We start from the raw sequence: 21,740 nt of genomic DNA on the forward strand, positions 1-21,740 counted from the left end.
TGAGGGCAGAGGCAGGCGGTTACAGGGCGGGTGAGGGCAAATGCAGGTTACAGGGCGGGTGAGGGCAGAGGCAGGAGGTTACAGGGCGAGTGAGGGAAGAGGCGGGCGGTTACAGGGCGAGTGAGGGAAGAGGCAGTAAGTAGGTAACAGAGCGAGTGAGGGCAGAGGCATGAGGTTACAGAGCGAGTGAGGGCAGAGGCGTGAGCGCCCCCTAACATCCACATCATTTCCCATTCTGTGTTCCAGGGCCGGACTGGGCGGCCCGTGAAGGGTTAACTCACCCCTGCCAGGTAGGAGGATGCGGAACAGTATTCTTCAAGGCGTGGGACTCGCCTCTCGAGTCACCACTCCCCCGAGGGAAGGGGGCGACGTTACAGAAGGCCAGACCTCCTCCCAAACTCACAGAAGGCTCGCCCCCCTCAGTAGAGGCAGCGGAGAGAGGGCGAGGGGCTCTTTGGACGCCACCTGGCTAGACCCCCTAAGGATAGAGGAGACAACGCTGGGCAATAGTGACGAGGCGAGCGTTTTTTGGCAGTAACTCCAGTGCGAGATGAGTTTGGAATAGCTCAATCTCCAAAACAAATCGCTTCTGGGCGCTGGTCTCCCTGGAAGGCTTTTAAAAGACAAGTCCGCCCCACCTGGCAAAGGGGCTGTAATAAACTGCCCAGAAATCACAGCGCTCTGGATACGGGGCGCACTATCTAGCTCCCTAGTCCCAGCTGCACCGGGACAGGGACCACCCGCACTGGGTTCAAGTTCAACACCGGGAGGAAAGCTACTGGGACCCCGCCTACTCCCGCGCCATCTGAAACCGGAGCCAGAAGACAACAGCGCGCGGTTGGGGTTTGAAGAACGTTGTTTTTATTTGTGGCGTTGGGGGTCTGTTTTGGCGTGCCGCGTATATGTGAAGGGGGTCTGGGAGATGGATAGGGGCGGCGGCGTCCTGTGAAGCTGTAGACCCCAGAAGAGGCCACCTAAGAAGAACGTGGGATGCAAGGATTCGCTCCAGATCACACGGTGCGGGCGCGAAGGCGCTTTCACAGTCCACAGGTGCACACATCCTCCCCGTGTCCCCGCGGAGCCGTCCTCGCCTGACGTGAGCCAGCGCCCTGGCACTCAGCGCAGGGGCGTCGCCCCATACCTGCTGCGTGAGGGTAGCCCCGCATCGCTGTTGCTGCTGCAAGCGATGGCCTGGATCTGCACATCGACTCCACGGGAGATAGCAGCCGGCACCCTCTCCGCGCCCACGCCTTGAAGACATGACCCTCGACATCCTAGCTGCCAGGCCGGGCTATTGGCGCCAGCAGGGGCTTCAGCTCAGCCGAAGCGCCAGGTGTTCGGAGCTTTCAAGCCACCACCTGGTTTGGCAAGTGATGGGTGACACAAGGGCGCTGGGCAGCCTCGGGACCTCGGAGGGAAGCCCACCTCCCGAAGACGAGCCCCTGTCCCCAGACCAGGTGGAGGACACCGGTTTCCTGGTGGCCTTGTGGGCCTCGGTCCATAAACCCTTGAGTGGTCCCCCCATGGCCCACCTGGAGCTCTGCGACAGTGAGCTGGACCAGGTGACCGGTCACCTGCGGCGCATCGACCAGAAACTCCACAACTTCCGAGCGCTTTTCCGTGGCCCGGGTGAGTGTGCTGTGTGTCATGATGCTATGTTGCTGATTATTTATATAGAAACCCCCCCCCAATCTCAAGTGTCATCGGGCCCTACAAAGGACTGGTATGCTTACCGAACTCAATGATCCAAGCGTAAGAACCCCAGCTGAGGGACACCGAGGTGGCGCACACATATCAGCAGCAGGCATGTTGTGTAGTCCTGGGCAGAGCTTTAAGATGTCAAAACAATCCATGGTCACCTTTAAATAACCCCTTCTGGTGCCCCTAGAATAGGGGTGGTCTGATCACTGAGGGCACCGGGATATAGCCCGGTGGGCTATTTGATGTCAGTGCTGTTCGCCTCTCTGACTCGAACCGGCAGTGAGCATACATTTGTGCTATTTACTATTGTTCTTAAATGCCCATGCATCGCATCGCCTTCTCGCCTATCCATAACCGTAGCCTTTAGACGTGGTTACGGCAAGAGGAAGCACATCAGCAGTAGAACCAGGAAACCTGCATTCTAATCCTGGCTTCGCCTATTGAGCGCATTACCTGATCCGGGATAGACACGGTTTCTTTTTTTTTTTTTTTAATTTATTTATTGAATATAGTTGAATTTAATCAACTTTTTTCAATCAATACAATTTTATGAATCATTCAATTTTACAAAAGAAAATTAGAAAAAGATAAAAGACAATTTTTACATATACAATTACAATTTTTCAATTTTAAGTTAATTTAAAGTGCATCTGTGCAGGTCAATAAAATGCCATTCAATCCATTTTCAAAGCTGTCAAAAAATTAATGGTGGCTAGACTAATACTCATTGATTTAGAGGCGGCCAATCCTATCCAGCGGTGTTCAGGGTTCATCTGTGTAAAATACACAAGATGTTTTGAAAAATGAATCCTCCTTAAATTTGTAAGTGCCGGACAGTCAATAATTACATGTTTCAGCGTCTCAACAACACTATTATCATTACAAAAATGACACCATCTCTCATCAAAAGGTATCAGTTTCCTTCTGGCTTTAATCTCGCGGGTAGGCCAGATATTAAATCGGAAACGTAATATGGCATATCTTGATGCAGCTGATGGTGCTAGATTTAAGTAGGAAGCCATTTCTCTATAGCATTTAGGACTGAATACTGAGTCATCAAAGTCCTTATATTGGAGATATCTATCCCTCGTATCAATCCAATCCATCAGATACATTTTTTTAGCCCGGTCTGGATTAAATAGGAGGGTCTACAGAGAGATATCAGCATGAAGCATGACAGAAAAGATGTTATTTAACCACTGTCTCGGAAAGCTTTCAGAGGTTTTAAGTAAGTAGCTGGTAACTATAGCTAATGTGGTATTGTTGCTTGAAGACATCAAACATTTTTTCGTAACAAGGCACATAGACGCCAGTTATACATTGCAGTTAATGAGATTAACCCAAGTTCGTAGCGAATAAGCACTCCTGGAATACATTGTGGTAAGTGTAAAATAGCACGCCAACATTTTGTTTCTAATGAATTCAGAAAAGTCATTGAAATTGTACAATATGTCTCAAGACCATATAATAAGGTAGCAACTACGTTCTGACTCCAGTAAATAATAGCAGGTTTTAATGCAAATTTGCCATACTTGTAAAGGACTATTCTGGTATGATATATGGCACTAGATAGCTTTTGTTCAATTTTACGTAGTTGCGAATGGTCGGAGGGACGGCCATCAAAAATGAGACCCAAATAAATGTAATTTGGAACTATTTGTAAAGCAATATTTTCTATTCGCCAGATCATTCTTTCTTCGCATGCCCGTGGGTACATATGTAACGATTTGGGTCTTGGTACTATTAACAACTAATTCATTGTCTCGAAAATATGAACATAGTGAATTTAACAAATTATTTAATCCACTTGGGGTCTTTGATACCAAAACAAGATCGTCTGCGTGCCATAAAGCATTAATCTTTACACCATTTAATTTTGGAGCATCAGCTACGAGCTTGGGGAAAATCCATTGCACATCATTAATGAAGAAGTTAAACAATGCTGATGCCAAAATGCATCCTTGTTTTAAGCCTCTATTTGTAACAACAGCGCTTGAGAGTAGCCCTTCCATATTTAATCTTATGAATACCTTTGTCTGGGAGTGAAGCAAAAAATAATATCAATCAAGGTTGGAGGACAATCAGCATGAATTAGTTCAGCCATAAGTTTTGGTCTGGAAACAGAATCAAATGTGGAGTGTAAGTCCACAAATGCAAAGTAAAGTGGAAATCTCTTAGTTTGGGCTTGATGTCTGATGGCATTCAAGGTGGTAAGATTTACTACAGTCCCCAAACCCGCGACAAACCCGGTTTGGGCATGATCACGGAGTCCAGCATTGTCTGTCCATTCATTGAATTCCCTTAAAACTATCTTTGAAAAGATTTTCCCTGGCGCATCTAGCAATGCTATCGGCCGATAGCTTTTGGGGTCCTTACGGTCACCCTTTTTATATATTGCTACAATTATAGATGAACGCCATGAATTAGGAATGGTTTTGTTTTGTGTGATGTATTGAAAGCTATTGTTTAGAATATTTGCCCACTCATTTACATTTTGTTTAAACATGTAATTCGAAAGGCCATCTGGGCCAGCTGCCCTTGAGAAGGATGATTTTTTAATAAAGTCCTCAACTATTGCTACAGAGCACTTCAAACGCCACCTTCCAGCCATGCTCGTATTGTGAGTGTAATTGCACATTTTACTGTCAGCATACAGTTTAGTAAAATGATTAATCCATTGTGCTTCTGTCACAGCATTAATTTGAGAACTCATTTGAGAACCAGCCTTACAAATGTTTAGTAATTTCCAGACCTGAGCAGAATTTTTTTTGTAACACGCTGTCAAAAATTTCTCACTATCACTTTGAAAAAGAGCAGCCTTCCTTGATTGAACCCAATTACGATAATGACAGTTAGCTGATTTAATAGCTTTTTTTTGATCAGCCATGGGTAGTTTACGGAGGCTTCTAATCTCTTTTCTATGTGCCTTTTTGCGGGCATGAAGTGCTAAGTCAAATTCATGGGTGTGAATCACGGAGGTCTTATGTTTCGCCAAGTGAATATTCTTAAAAGTATTTAAGACATCAACATATGATTCAACATTGCTCGTTCCATGGCTGCTCAAAATAACAGTGTTTAAGGCTGATAGTTTATCATAGGACCAGCTAAAACGATTTCTACCATTGTTGACCACAAGAGTATGTCTATACCATTGTTTGGTGGTCGGCACAATTTGATTTTCAATGGACCAACCGAGGGATAATAAATGATGGTCACTTTGTACCTGTTTAACAACCGGAAATTTAGTAGTATTCATAAAAATATTATTACTCAAAAAAATATAATCAATAGTGGATTTGGAATATCCTCTCTCCCAAGTGTTCATTGGAGGAATATCGCCAATAATAGCACCATTCGCCATCCTTAGATTAAGGTCATTCATAAATAACAACCATCTCTGACTAATCGAATTTGTACTCTTTTTGTTAGTTTCAAGGCATGAGAGATTCAAATCACCCATTACCAAGATTCCAGAGATCTCTTTGTCTCTAGCAGTTATTTCATAAAGACTCGACAGAGTATTGTAGAATATTTCTTCGAGAATACCCACTGGATTTCGATAAAGATTAATCAGGGTGTATATTTCAGAGCCAATGGTGATTCTGACTAACTGAATAAACTTATTTGGAGATTTCCATGCCGAGATTCCAAATCCTCTACTAGATTTCACTGCCACTAGCAGACCAGAAGTTGGTCTTCCTTTACCAGAGAATTCCGCAGGTAGTAGGACCAGATCATGGTCGTCCCATATGGGAGCATGTAACATCCATGTTTCCTGCAAAACTATGATATGGGAGCATGTAACATCCATGTTTCCTGCAAAACTATGATATCATAGTTATTCAAATGATCATTTTTGGTCCACTGGAGATGAGAAGAACCTCGCGTATTCCAACTGGCAAGTGAAATTTCAATACTCATGACTCTCGTTCGTGGTTATGAATGAGTGTTATGCATTGGTAATGATATTGAGTTGTGGCTGGTTTCATTGACACAAAAATGACATACACAAACTGGCTCTACTGCAGGAGTTGTAAGTATCTCTACATTATCAGGCTTAAGATGGTTCTGTCGGGCCGGATCTTGACTCAATAAAAACCCCATATCAAAGAGTTCCATTCTTGCATTCCATAATAGATTACGTATTACTCCTGATTTAACCCATAAACGAACAACAGACAGATTCCTATCACAAAGAAATTCAATTTGATCTATATCACTCGAAGCAATTGCTTCCAATCCTTCAACATCACCAAAAATATTTAGCACACTAGCACGGTTTCTCATTCAAGTCCCAGGGACTTGCCGAATGAAGCAACCGGTTGTAAGCGACAAGTACATTTTTGGTGAAATCAAGCCGACAGTAATTAGCAGTCTTGAAGTTCCCAGTTGGATAGAAGTGCCATGCACCATTCACAGTAATACAGCCCCTGAAGAAAGTCCTGACACCAGCACAGGGGATTGAAACATATAGGGGCAAGGTGGAAAGCGTGTATTTAGTCCAACAAGACTATAGACAACAGCTACAAGAATGCTTACCTATTTGTCAACACAAGACTGTAGTGTTCTTTTGATTGGTGCTATATATATTTTAGTTAAGTATGAAATGTGTTCTTGTTTGACAATGCATTAAATTAGTGTCCGCTTGTTATTACACACACTGTGTAGGTTTTTGTACATAGGCACTCTATAGGTTTTGGTACTGTATTTGTCGTGTTACACATTGTAATTGATTTAGTAAATCCATCATTTATTTATTTTTAACAGAATCAATGCACTAGTGAGAAGTGTTTGGTAGTGTCTTAGGGTTTTTTTGTTTTCCCAGCCACACCTATCAAAAGGTGGTTTGGCATCACACTAGGATCATGATTTGTTTTATAGACGGTATCTCTCTGCCTCCAAGGTCTTCTAGCTTCCAAAACAGGAAGCACCTAAAAATAAATATAGGAGCAAAATATGAATATTAACATGTTCAGGGTTGTGCCAAATGTAAGTCTAGATAACCCATATTCAATAAATCACCAAGGAATATCACGTGGTCATGGCACGTCACCTTATCTCTCCACACTGCACCTTCATTGTATCCGCCTCGCTGCATGTAAATACAGGCTTTTAACATCAATATGAATTGGCAAATATTAGAAACGACCTTGGTGTTTACTGATTGAGTAACTAAAAAACACATTCATTATATGGCATGCCCAAGATCACACACACACACTCACAGAGGTTTGATTGAGCTGGGAGTTAAGATCACACCAGCAGCCTCACTTTTCCTCTCTAATGGTGCCAAACGGATACTGCGATTTAATAATTTTAGTAATTATAGCAGCGTTTTCATATGACACGCCTATGCTACAGCAATTCAAAGGGCTCCCCAGCTAACAATTGGGTACACATTCACACCACACGAACACATGTCAAAACAACAGGTAAACAAAACCAGGAACGTAGACTGATCGACAGCAGTTTGATTGGATAGAAGTATGAATGCTGATCCATTCAAATCACTTGTCAGTCCATGATGATTTAAGACTGATGATTATAGCAAAATGACACATCTCAGATTTATTCCATATATTGCTTTTTAGTATGATATTTATTGAGCGTGGACTTAGCTTCGAGAAGCAACAAAGCGCTTTACAGAGGTAAACAACAAATTCAGATACACAACAGAGCGCTTTACAGAGGTATACAAAAAATTCAGATACACAACAGAGCGCTTTACAGAGGTGTAGAACAATAGAGATACACAACTGAGCGCTTTATAGAGGTATACAACAGTCCAGATACACAACGGAGTGCGTCACAAAGCTATACAACAGTACAGATGCATTGCAGAGCACTTTTCAGTGGTAACAACAGAATAGATATACAGCGGGGGTAGGATACAGAGGGGCACAGAGGAGTGGCACAGCGTATCGGGTGGCGGGGAGCAGAGGGGCAGTCGGCGGCTAGTGAGTCAGGAGGCGTGTGGGCGACGTGATGGCCAAGGTGTTGAGGAGGCGAGTCTCCTTGAAGAGGTGGATCTTGAGTTCTCTTCTGAATTGTAGGAGCATAGGGGCGAGCCTGAGGCCTGCGGGGAGGAGATTCATAGTCTTGGGGGGTGCGCAGAGAAGGCTTGCTTTCCAGTCCTTTCCTTTTTGCCTGTGACCCTTAGTTTGCACACTTGATATTCACACTATAGAGTGTGATTTCACGAATCCTGATATTTAAACAAACGTGTGAGCGTCATTAAGTGGGGGATTTAAAAAAGCACACGACAATAGATAAATAAACATGACAAACAGGCAAAATATGTATACATTCTAGCTGTCATTGACCTGGCGCCCTGTCACTCAATAAAAATGTTTTCACTTTCCTTATTGTTTTAATTGAAAACGCACGTTATTAAAAACTAGAACGACCATATCAAGCATTTTATGATATCAGCAACATCCTTCCTAGAGCATCACTCTGGTATACACCTATTGCACTCTTTCGAAACACACCTACCCTCAAACGCAAATCCTAAGGCTGCCCAAATTAACCTTATATGATGCGTGGTTAAAAACACTTACCTGTTATGGTGAGTGCCGTGAAATGTATAATGAGCATCAACTCCAGTGTCCATTATGTGCTTAGTGATTCAAGCACACAAGCATTTTATCACTGATATATGTGTCAACTGTAAAGGTGTGAAGCATTATTATGTTCCCAAAATGCTCTTTGATTTTATGCAAATGAGCCAAGAACTCTCATTGCTGCTATTTGTTGCCTTCCTCTTTACCATAGTGCTATTTTGAAAGAGTACAATCGGAATGTTATAAACAGGCAATCTTAGAATTACAACAACTGTCCTTTGTCTTAGAACTATAATCTTGGTGATTGAAGTCTTTCCGGCGGTTTTAACTTAATTCATGTTTTCGGGTGTTATGCTCTCTTACACTAAGCTTGTAAGTTTTAAGGCTCTTTTCTTCTATTATTGTATGGTCTGTATTTTTATTAAGCTGATTACATTTCTGTTTATATCCAATTATCGTCCTTTTGTATATATCATGACATTCATTTCTATCGTGATTGTAGTAGTGCCTATTTGTATTGTGTACGGTTTCACTTTCTTATAACCATATCACGAATAAAAAAAAGAATTATACCCTTCCATCAGAAAATGCCTTTTCCTTCTCCTCCTTCTCCCACATCTCGTCTTCTTACGCCTTAGTCTCCAACATCAGAACTTCGGGACCGCCTCAGACTCTTACTCGGCCCCACCACTCTCTGTGACCTTATGCAAATCACTCTCTTCCCTTTTCCTTAACAGCCTTTGTCAACGTACCATCAACACCTCCATCACCTGCAGTATGATGCTCCGAGGCTACCCCACCCGAGAAACCCCTCCTCTGACAGGTGGTCAACCTGAGCGGGAACCGTCGGTGAGAAAACCTTCCACTGACAGGTGGTCAACCTGAGCGGGAACCGTCAGTGAGAAACCCCTCCTCTGACCGGTGGTCAAACTGAGCGGGAACGGTCGGTGAGAAACCCCTCCACTGACAGGTGGTCAACCTGAGCGGGAACCGTCAGTGAGAAACCCCTCCTTTGACCGGTGGCCAACCTGAGCGGGAACGGTCGGTGAGAAACCCCTCCACTGACAGGTGGTCAACCTGAGCGGGAACCGTCGGTAAGAAACCCCTCCTCTGATCGGTGGTCAACCAGAGCGGGAACCGTCGGTGAGAAACCCCTCCACTGACAGGTGGTCAACCTGAGCGGGAACCGTCGGTGAGAAACCCCTCCTCTGACTGGTGGTCAACCTGAACGGGAACGGTCGGTGAGAAACCCCTCCTCTGACCGGTGGTCAAACTGAGCGGGAACGGTCAGGAGCCGCGTTCCACTACTTATATTTTTTTACTGGTAACAGTTACACTACTTTTTGCAACCATTCTCATCATTCCGGAACTGTTCTTTGTGAAGTTAGAACACACCTCTCCACTCTACCCCCCAATAGCAGTTACAGCTAGACTGAAATCTGTTTCAACTCCATTGGCTGTCACCCAGCCTGGCTGCACGCCTGGAGAAATGTGTTACACGCTGCTCCCTTCCTGCCTAATCTGTCCTCCGCCGGGGTCACAGTTCCACTACTTTTTTTGGTACACTTCTACTGCTGCCTCTGACCCCTACAACTCCAGAGCTACTGACTCATCTCCAAACTCCTATTCCCAGCGAAGATCCTATAATCCATCGCGCCCGTCAACTCCAACCCCACCGGGAAGCCCAGAAAATTCTGGATACCCATCGAGGCAGATTCTTCCCCCTCTGCTGCTCAGAGTCTGTCGTCACATCAGTCCCGGGTGACGCGCGCATGCTCGCTGATGAAGGCGGAACAGGTGCCTGAATCTTCATTCACATATCGACCGGTCGACCACGACATCCTCCTATCTCGACGTTCTGCCCTATCCTGGTTTCCATCCTTTCTCACTCAAATATGCCAAATGATTTCCCGCCCATCCTTTCTATCCGGCCCTTTCCCCTTCGCTAGTGGGGGCCAAAAGGAACCTCCACTTCCGTTCCCCTTCAGCATCTATCTGCGCCCTCTTGCTCAGGCCATCAGCACATTTTGCCTCGCCTTTTAATCCTATGCCGACGATGCTCAGATCCTGGTGAGAATGGGCCAAGCCCCCTCCTCTTTACTTGACAAGCTCTTATACTGTACATCCGCCGTGGACCACTGGATGCCTGGCAACTGGCTAAAACTCAACAGAGATGAAACACAAACAGCTGCCCATCTCTCTGTCCCCCGTCCATATTGCCTTTGTCCCTTAAGCCTTGCCTCCAGCCTATTCAATAGTGAAAAACCATGGCTTCTGCATCAAGACAGGCTTCTCCAGAACCTCTGAGTCTTGCCCGTATTAAGGTTCGGACACAGGGTTACGCCAGTGAATGTTTTAATCTCCTTTAGGCCTGACAAGGGAAGCAGTGCATACCTTGGTCTTCCTTCAGTACAATTAGGCAGATTCCAAATGGTAGAACCTGCTGCCCACTGTATCCAGTGATAGTGTTGCTGTCAAAATGTCCGCCAGGTGGCGGCATTTCCCTAAAAATGCACCCTCCAGACAATCAAACACTTTCCCCAAATGTTCTCGTATTGGAGGTAATAATATGTGGTTATAGCCTCTTAGAATATTTGGGCAAAGAATTTGAGGTGGGGGAGGAGGCAGGAAAAGAAGTCAGCTATCTGGCGACTTTTTTACGGCGAAATTATCACATGGCACCGCACCCGACTATTGCTTCTTCTCACAAGAGATGAGCACATCACCCTCCCCTATACTCCCTCCATTGCCCCCCCCACAAACAGACCACTTTCAAATCCCTTTGCATAACCCACTGTTCCTTCAACAAGACCGGCCTGTCCTTCTTCGTCTCGAAATGTAATGAATGCCTCCTTGACCGAACCCTGCGCAAAGAATCCAGATAGCTACTCACCACCCCTACGTTCAAAAAATCCAGACGCGGCGGTAGAGCCTTATTCACCTTGGCCTCGAGACTCTGGAACAACACTCGCTTAAAGCTCACGCATATCGACGATCATTTCTCCTTTCTCCAAGCCCTGAGAACCTGGCTTTCCGAGTAAAACTAACTTTGCCTCCCTAACCGCTGTGCTCTACAAATACAAAAAATACATAAATAAAACAATGTATATGGCTAGGCTAGGTTTTACTAATATAAGACAAGTGTAACATTCTTATCATAACTACAATATATACTGAGAATTGTATTAGAAATTAAGATGGCTAGCTTTTAAAAGTATCGGTACAATGTTAGTGAAATTAAATATGCTTCTCATTTCTATAGCTTCCTTTGCTCAGAATGCACACCATTTAGTCTCTTGAAGTGTACGTGCCTTCAGATTGAAAACAAATGATTTGTTTCTTCTCTGAGCATCAAGTCAATGCCTAATGTTGTGTCCTGTTACTGATTGATTTGTAGTGTTGCTGAATTCACACAGTTGTTACAGTATGCAGAAACACTAAATATTTACAGAAAATAGCACACAGGTGCAGGTCTGTCAGTACCAAAGCACCTCTTGCAGAGCCTATACACGCTCCCCTTTCCTCCTCCAATACAGAACATTTGCCCTTAGTGTGATGTTAAGATTCCTGCAGGCAACCACTGTGATCATTTAGTCTTCAAATACTAGACCGCTCCCCACTTCAGAAGAGGACTCCATTGTTGCTGCTCTTACCTTCAACCATTACAAAACAAAGCCCCTATTGCCCACTCTTTTTTTCCATGTCACATTGCTATCAGCAACAGCTGGGGTGGCACTTGCAAATGCGCACTAGACAACGCGACCCTCACTCACAGAGCGAGTGACAGAGATGGAGTGATGGCGTGAAAGAGAGCGAGGGAGGGAGAGCACTAGATTGACACATGAATCTACACTGTGCTTCGGGACAAGCTATTTCATCTAGGATTCCAAGTACTGGTCTTCCTCGGGCTCGGGTAATATCTTACGCAGGTCTACCACTCTATAGCTCTTCCCACATTTACGTCCTTCTTGACCCTTTAAGAGCTTGGAGTCTCTTATGGCTCTGCTACCTTTCCTGTGATTTTTAGGTTTTGTGATAGGTGTCATATGCACGAGGGCTCTACGTGTAGGCTGATGATGCACAGATTATGGTTCGGGGGATGAAGAATCTTACATCTTCACATCTGCCCAGAATCCGAAGATATGGAGATGTGTATCAGTCATGTCAACCACCTAAAATGGCACTTTGGCAAAAGACAGAGTGGGCACGAGCATCAGACTATAAACAACCACTTATGGGTAGCTGTCTCGCTCTGAAGACGGTAGCAAGATGATGCCCAAACACTGCCCGATCAGATCTCATAAATTGCCAAGATAGGACTCTACCATCTATGACTGCTACTCAAAATGTTTACATTTTAGTTCAACAAATTCTTAAATTATGGCTAGTTCATTGCATTGTATTGTTTTGAGCTTATAGGGTCCTAACGACCATACTGTAATCGAACATCATCCCGACAAGGTATAAGCCTGCAGAAGCAGAGGAACCGACGAGGGTTAGAAAAAGGAATCCTGATTTTGTATCTAAAAGAAAAGAGATCAGGATTATACCAGATGTTTTTCTGTTCAAGAATTCATTTTTTGAAGCAAGAGTAGAGAAGGATCTCCCCAACACTCATCTGCTGCATCCTCGTGGGATTCCTGACGAGCCATGCATTCTGCCTCCCGAGGGTCCAGTCCAGGTATGCCATCTCAGAGGCCTTTGCAAGTCTTTTCAAGTCCTCATCGCTCCCCCCGCTAAACAACAAATTGCCCAACAGTGGCTCAATGATATGCGCCTAGAAGCATTTGATCGCAACTCTCAGATTCAGCTAAATCCTTAGGTTTTTCCATTAACAGCAGCTTACATAAACACATTGGGCCTCATTACACGGTAGGCGGTAAACCATGGCGCTATTAGCGCCATGTTTCATGCCGGTGATTTACCGGTACCGCCTTGGAGGAAAGGGGAATTACCGCCCCATTCCAAGGTTGGCAGGGCGGTAATTCCCCCTTCCACCATTGCCCTTCCCCATTCCCATTTTTGCCCCATAGGGCTCTATGGGAATGGGGAAGGCGCTAATTACGGCACCGCAAATTGCGGTACCGTAATTAGCTCCACTGGTCCCTTTGCGGGTTGGTTTTTAACGCCTGCAAAAAGCAGGCATTAAATTCCCCAACCCGCAAAGGGACCTCGTAGTAAGGTGGTAAGGATTTACCGGTACCAGTAAAATACCGGTACCGGTAACCCCTTACCGCCTACCGTGTAATGAGGCCCATAGTCAAGAAGGCTGACTCCAAATCTCCACCGCAGGACTTCTGGACTGTAGTGTAGGCCCTTGGGGTCCTGCACATTGATGGAAATGCCGCCTAACAGCAGCTCGTCTTATTACAGGTGCCTGGAGATGTGACCGAATCACCCCCATCCTACGCAAGCTACATTGGCTTCTTCTCCAGACCACGATACTTGTGAAGACTGCATGTATCATCTACAGAGCAGTCACGAGTAGCACACCAGCGTACCTGGCAGCTAAGCTCCACATATCTGGTGGCACACGCTCCACGCGCAGGAAATCGACCAACTGGCTTGAATCGCAACTGACCCGCAAAGAGAGGACTCACAAACAACCCTTCTCTTGTCACTCGCCAACCCTTTGAAACTCGATCCTGGTATCGGCTCGGAAGGTCCCTGCAGTTCTCCAATTTCACAAATCTCTCAAAACATGGCTTTTTCAACAAACGCCTAACCAAGGACTAATCCCAATGGATGTACAGACCAATGCACAGACCGTAACTCGCAATACTGCACTACTGTTAAAAGATGCCAGCCCATATGCAAGCTATTGACAGCATGCACAGCGCTCTGCTGCTCTCGAGCTAGGTTCCCTCTTTAAACAATACAATTTTAAAAAGCTAGATAGGCGCCTTGCCATATAGTGCCTTTTGTGTAAAGTTAAGCACCAGTTATCAATGTGGTTGAAAATGCATTGAATACGCTGGGTGTTTGCTTCATAGTCTTTTTTTCCAGGCAAAAGACAATTTGGCTGTCGTCAGCGTAGTTTTGAAACTGAGCACCAAGATCGACCAGTAAATCATGGAGTTGATTAAGGTATAAACTAAATAACAAGGGAGAGACACAGAAACCATGGGGTACTAGTCCTTAGAGAAAGCATTCTCATTGTGATTCCAAAGATCCAACTCTTATTCTAGAGGTTCTGTTGCCCATGAAGGAGGCATGCCAACTGGAACACCCCAAAACCTCCCTAGCCCTATGGAGCAGAAATAGGTGGTTGAGGATGCCAAATGCTGCCTATAGGTCTAGCAACATAATTAGGCAAGTCTTTCCCTGATCCAGTGCATGAAGGAGGTTTTCCTTAATGTCTAATGGAGTGTGTTCAGTGCTTCTATTAGATCGGAAGACTCATTGCCATTCTCCAAGAAGGGAGTGCTCCCCTGGGTGCAGGGAGGGCTCCCCTGGGTGCAGGGAGTGCTCCTCTAGGGGAGGTACCCTAGGTGCATGGAGTGCTCACCTAGGTGGATCCCCTAGGTTCGGGGAGTGCTCCCCTATGTGCAAGTCCGAAGAGGGTCTTTTTAGTATAGGAGTGGCCCATGCTTCGTTTAATGCAGAGAGGATAGTACTATCTCTAAAGGCGGTATTGATGATTTTTGAGATTAGCAAACGTCAGCGCGGACCTGGATGATACATGAAGGGCACAGGCCATCAATGCAATTGGTGAGATTAAGATAATTAGCGAATTTAGGGAGTCTATGCAGCCTTGGATGCGAGAAGGGCACGAAACATCTATTCAATTGGCGAGATTATGGTCATAAGTGAATTTAGGGAGTCTGTGAAGCCTTGGATTCGAAAGGGGCACGGAACATCAATTCAATTGGTGAGATTAAGATCATAAGTGAATTTAGGGAGTCTGTGCAGCCTTGAATGCGAGAAGGGCACAGAACATCAATGTAATTGGTGAGATTAAGATAATTAGCAAATTTAGGGAGTCTATGCAGCCTTGGATGCGAGAAGGGCACGGAACATCAATTCAATTGGTGAGATTAAGATCATTAGTGAATTTAGGGAGTCTATGCAGCCGTGGATACGAGAAGGGCACGGAACATCAATTCAATTGGTGAGATTAAGATCATTAGTTAATTTAGGGAGTCTATGCAGCCTTGGATGCGAGAACAGCATGGGCCAATCAATGCAATTGGTGCAAGTATGATTATTTGTAATAGTCATACTGTCAAAGATAGAAATAGGTGAGATTCAAACATAGTAGGCCGTGGTTGATCACAGACTATTTTAGGGGTAATGGGTAGTACAAAGTCAAGATCGTTCTTTGACTGTTGACCAACCAAATATTTCTAATCCGATTGCAGAAAAAGTTCTGAAACCGGTTATACCTCTCAGTAGAGGGGGCCACCTAGGAAATTAGAAGATGTGATTTCTCTTGAGTATTTAACATTTTGGAAAGTTTGCAGAGAATTTGAAGCCTCTAAAATTTGATGTGGATAGAAGCCTTTCCTTACCTTGATGAAAGCAAGTTCGCAAGACGTGCATGTTTTTTTAGATCTAAGTGCACGGTAACCATTCAAGGCCTTTCTTAATTTCCTTTCTCGGCAGGTGTGTACCATCTGCTGCCTAGAATCTTAGTTGTAACTGCATCCCGGTGGAGGAGATCAATTTCCACAATAGTAGAGGAAATGGCAGAATTATAAACATAGACAAGATCTTCAGCTGTGGGTGTTTACTGATGCCAGGAAAGTATAGCTTCATCTCGCTAGCCAAAAGGTTGCCTTTCCAAAGAAATATGTGTCTATGTCATGGGGCTGGACAAAGCTTGGGACTAAAGGGGATATCGAAAAAGACTGCTGAGTGTTGCGACCGGTGTAAGGGAAGGACCCTTTGTTGTTGGGGCTTCTGGTTCAGGTGGCAACTCAGTCTAGGCTTCTGCCCATGCTGTGAGTAGAGGTTGTCTACCAAAATTGGAATCCGAGACTCTTAAGTGTATGATAGAATTCAAATGCTTGTGAATCCATAGTGTCATTAAAGGTAACATTTGGATCACGTAAGCTGATGAAAGGAGTGGACTGTTATATTAAGAAGGTGAAGTTATCTAAGTAGTTGTATAAAAAATAGCTGATGCAGTTTGGAGGTCGATCAATTGCTAACAGATGTATTGTAAAGGAATACTTTAAGATAAGCGTGGCTGTTTAAATGATGCAGAAAAGGATCTGCGAGCAAGAGATGTGATATGCTTTAAAGGTGTATTTAAAAAGCAGCGGGACTCCCTCTCACCTCGCATCCTATATAATAAAAGGCCAGGTGTATGTTTGTCTGATGCAGTTATGCGCAGTAGAGACTGCCCGCTTCACCTGCTGTCACCGCTAGAGGGAGCTGTTGCCTTAAGCTATACAGTGGTCCTACTGTGTTAAAGAAAACCTAAACAATATTTGTTTCCTATTAACATGATTACAATCATTTACAATAAAATATACCACATAATATATTAACACTCTGAAAATGTCTTTCTTTACGCATTTTGGCCCGTGTACACAGGCTTTCATACTAGTCTGTTAATCTTTAACATATTCTAATTGTTTGGTAGGGACAGTGAAATAGCAGAGTTTGAATGCTCCTTGAGCCAGGTCTCGCAGATAGCCAGGAATTCCCATTAAGCCAGGTCTTAGAAATAGCCAGGAAGCCCTATTGAGCCCCTCTGATATAGCCAGTGGGTAACGGCCCGCCGCCCAAGTTAAGGGCCCGAACAAAGTGAGGGTCCCTTAACGACCCAGCCACCGAGGAGCATATCACCATTAGTACCCGTCTAGTGCACTATGTGGGTGGTAAATCGATTTAAAAAAGGTGTTTTATCTCCGTGAACGGAACGCCTCGTGGCGTCCTGTTCTCAGAGAGAAAATACTATACCAACATGGCTGCCAGGGAATTGGAAGGCGTTGCGCCATACGTAGCCGTCTTCCATTTCCATGGCAGACACACAGGGAAAGGAGCTGCAGCGACGTATCCCTGCCGCCGCAATCAGGTAAGTGGGATGGGAAGGGAGAGGGAACCCAAAAAAACAAACATGGTTGGCGGGGGAAGATGGTGGGCGGGGACACCAGCCATCATGCAGCTTGGAATGCAGGCTTTTACTGTTAGTGTCAGCCCGCGTTCCTAGCCACCTTATTGGCTGGCTCCCCTGACCAGGGTTCTAATGCGTGATGTTTCTGATTGCTGCAACTGTCTTAGCAAATCACTGTTTTATTACCACTTTTTGGATCTGGTGTGGTCTGCATTTTACATACCCCTATTTTTTTGATGGGATGGGTCACAGCAACTGAACTTCCAACGGTGGCATTTTCAGGCTATAGCGTTAATATTAGAAAAATTGAAAATTAGACAACCATCATATTGCTTTCTATGTTTTTGTGTATACCTACACCGAGCAGACTCTACAGATACATATTATTTGCATTTGAATTCCTCATTTGCTGGATGACAGTTTCCAGAACAATTAATTCATGAATTGATATCCACAGCTTGGACTTTATCAAAGAGAACATTCTCGGAAATGCACAAAGCCAAAGCAACCCTGAATGGCAAAGCCGCGCTGCGTGGGATGTGTCAGATGCTTCGGATAAGGGAGTGACGTCACAGTGCCTCTTGCAGGTCAAGCAATGACATGAGGCCTGCTGTAAAGGCACATTTCAGCCATGGCACTGGAAATGGCATGGGCCTCCACATTCCACCGGGCCTAGTCACTGGATGAACGTACATCTGTGGCATGCATGCTCTCAATCGTAACCACATAGCCGCACCCAACAAAGAATGCCAGGCCTTTGCTCCATCTGGATGGTCCAGGTGAAAGAGCGGCAGCCACAGTGGTCGAAGTGTACGAAAAGAAGTAGTGGAACTATGTTCCCTGCTGGCCTGTCCCTGCTCCCCACAGACACCATCGCCGCACCTCCTCCCATGCACAATAAAAACACATGTGCCTGCTCTTTAGGGAAACGTCCTATGCAGTGCACTGAAAGTGCAAGTTTCAACTTCTTCCCACACTTTTAGTTTAGAACGAAGGCATTCTGGAACGGTTTCTTTTTAAAACAAAAGTATAGGAACAGTAAAACTGAAAGAAGTAGAGGAGCACTGCTCCGGACCGCTCCCGCCCACTTCGACCACTGGGCGGCCATCACTGTCTCCTCTTGCAAGACAAGAAATAAACGGTGGCCATGTTGCAGAGGCCAAGTTCAGAATCTAGGGAGTGCATCGGACCATACATTCCACTAGGCCCAACCACGGGGTGGACTTATGTTTGAGACATGCCTACTCTTTTTTTAAACCTCTTTACGTCGTTTTCTCTTTTTCACACAAAGAAAAAGAAACAAAACAAAGAAAACATAAGTCAATAGTGCTTCCCAATATCTCCAGTAAATGCATTGTATCAGCAAAACACAGCGTAAACGAAGTCCTAACAGTTTTGGGAGAGTAGCTTGGCAGCGAAGCGCTCGCCTTGGAAGCAAAATGACGCGGAGCGACACAAGTTCGATCCTCGGGTTTGCGTTTAGAAAACCTCTGGGTAATAAGCGCGTCGTAAATAACCGTTAAAATTACCCTCCCTGTATGTAAACATAACCTAGCACATGTCAACATCAGTGGTGGAAGTGTATGAAAAGAAGTAGTGGTACTATGTTCGCGAATGTCCCATCCTCGCTCCCCCTCCCCACAAACCCATCATCACCACCCCTCCCACCTTCAATACAAATCACTAAACAAATGCGCCTGCTTTTCGAGGGAACGTTCAGTGCCGGGAAGTGCACGTTTAAAACTTCTTCCTGCACTGTGATTTTAAAACGAAACCATTCCGGAACGGTATCTTTTTAAAAAAAGGGTTTTGGAACCGTAAAAAAAGTAGAGGAGCAGCGCTCACAACCGCTCCTGCCCACTTGGATCATTGGTGTCCAGCGTACAGGCTCGGCATAATGTGAGTTGGTGGGTAGCAAAACGCCAATGTCCAACGCCATCCGTTCCTGTGGACAACACATGAAGTCAGAGGTGCGGCAAAGCAACTGCCAGCGCAGGAGCAAACGGAATTGGACAATGCATTGCACATGGCATGTACAATATAATGACATACAACCGTGGCAGGGCATGTTATCAATAGTGAAATCAGAGGCTGTTCTTCCCTTAAGTGCCAGGCTATCATGTAAGTCTATGCAAAAAGGACGAGCATACTCGTCCTTGGCACTTAAGAGGTTTAATGCACAAAGCAACAGAGAGTGGCATACCTGTGCGCCCTGCAATGTGTCGGCTGTGCCAGTCTCCCCGGGAGACAACATATGAAATAGGGCAAGCGGCAGATGCGCCGACAGGAGACACGCACATTGGATTGGTAAGTGCTTGGCAACCAGCCTTTACACTAACAGGACAAATACTAGCAACATTCCACTCACAATGACATCTCCTGGGATGGAACTCTGTAATGCACAAACCAACCCACAGTGGCCTACCCGAGCTCCAACAGATGTGTCATAGGGTGCTGCCAGAACACTTGCTGTTCCCTGCTCCTGCTGTGTCTATGATGAGAAAGTGGCAAAGAGGAAAGGACACTGTGGTGGCATGAGCAATTAGATGGGCAACCTGTTCAGCTGTGCCGGGTCATTACACAGATCAATGTTTGCGACATGGCCTCGCAGAATTGGAACTTGCTAAAACGATTTACTGTAAGGGAAAAAATCATCATGACTGTGAGTCATCAGTTCAGTGAAAAAAGTTGGAGGGACAATAAACAAAAATGTCTGGGCAAGAGAATAAATGCAATGGGTCATGAGACAAAGTGGAAACAGAAACATACAAAATGTCCTTGAAAGGGAACAGTACTTATGACTTCACATCATCTTAATCTATATTACATTCACTTGTCCATGGTCATATGTGTTGCAAGTAACATCTGAGTCAGTCTGGGGTGGCTCTTCCTTGGCCCTCTTCCTGCTCCCACATGTGAGGCTAAGAACCTCGGGGTCATCTTCGACCACACACTCTCCATCTCTCTGACGTCTCTAAGAAGTCAAACTACCAACTGCACCTCCTCAGAGGTATTCTTCCTTTCCTCTCCTTCACCCAGAAGCTCACTGTCTCCAGCGCTCTGGATCTCTCTAGGCTGGACTACTGCAACAGCCTCTTTCTAAATCTACCTGCTTCTACCCTCTGCCCTCTGCAACTCATCCAGAACAGGACTGTGAGATGTGTCTGTGGCCTCAAGCCCAGGGATCGTACCTCTCCAGCCCTGAAATCGCTCCATTGGCTCCCAGCGGCTGCAAGGATCAAGTTCAAGACCCTTTGCATAATCCACAAGGCCTTCTGGGGCCTGGTACCGGAATACATCCAACTCTGTCTTCGGAAATATCTTGCTACTCAAGCTCTTCGCTCCTCCACCTCCATCTCCTTGAGGGTCAGGCGCTTCTCCAAGCAATGAGTTGGGGGCAAATCTCTCTCTCCAGCTGGCACCTCCCTTTTGAACAGCCTGCCTGCCTCTCTGAAACTTGAGCAGAACCATCTCTGGTTCCGGAAGCAGCTTAAGACTTTCCTTTTTATTGTTGCCTTCTCTCTTACTCTTCCCTGCTGATCTCCCGTCTGATACTGCACTAGTCACCTGGCAACCCTCTGAACATTTAGCCCACGTCCCTGCCCACCCAGCTGCACATCTGCACTGCCTCCTGGCAACCGTTGCACCTTGGTCTGTATCTGCAAACCTACAGTCCCTTTACCTGCACTTATCAGACACTTGTTGTCTGCACTTAACCCTTGTACTGTCACCTGCTGGCCACACTGCTTCTTTTTTGATCCTGTGTCCTGCACTTGCTCCCCTCCCCTTCCCCTGGCACTTTTCCTCTTCACCCTCCCCTGCGCGATCTCAATGACACTAGGACTAGTAAGATCGCTGTCTTGTCCTTCCTTTGTTTCCCCTCCCTTGCCTTGTTGCGCCTTAAAACACTTGTGTATAGGCGCGTTATGAATGCCATATCATATCATATCATGCTAACTCGTACATCTATATGGTAAAATGTTGACTGCAAATATCTGCCAGTTCGGCTATCTATTTGATTCGGTTGAAAACGATAGTTGAGCAGCCATTGGCGGACCATTGCAGCATCTCTTGGGAAAACGACTTATACCGTCCCTGCTTTCTTGATATCTGTGGTAGAATAAACAATCCTGGTGCACAAAACAAAATCAAATAAGATACAGAGAGTGGTTCAAAAATTGAAGTATTATAGAAAATAGCAATGAAGGCATTTCACAAATTTAAAATCTGATTTAAAACACACTTGTATGTTGTTACTTTTCTTGCAATTGTTATAAAGAATGGAGAGTATTTAGCATAGTGCATGGGCCCATGTTTAACAGGTAAATCCATTTGAAAAATGAATTCCTTGGGTGGTGATGGTGTGAGAAATCGCTGTTCTCGATAGTAGTGTGTTCCCAGTGGACTCTTCA

The 21,740-nt window shown here is 45.2% G+C and overlaps 1 protein-coding gene across 2 annotated transcripts in view; it reads left to right on the forward strand.

Moving 5' to 3' along the window:
* The first annotated feature begins 322 nt into the window (after positions 1–322).
* GMIP (GEM interacting protein) overlaps positions 323–21,740 on the forward strand; it is a 588,802-nt gene continuing 567,384 nt past the window's right edge. The window contains exon 1 of one of the 2 annotated variants that reach the window (XM_069604014.1): positions 323–1,629. In XM_069604014.1, the coding sequence (XP_069460115.1) occupies positions 1,260–1,629 (370 nt within the window). In that variant the 5' untranslated portion in view covers positions 323–1,259. The remainder of the gene's footprint in view (positions 1,630–21,740) is intronic. The other variant, XM_069604013.1, reaches the window with a different exon arrangement.

Source organism: Ambystoma mexicanum, chromosome 3q, assembly GCF_040938575.1.
Source record: "Ambystoma mexicanum isolate Mex_15411 chromosome 3q, UKY_AmexF1_1, whole genome shotgun sequence".
NCBI classification, from domain to species: Eukaryota; Metazoa; Chordata; class Amphibia; order Caudata; family Ambystomatidae; genus Ambystoma; species Ambystoma mexicanum.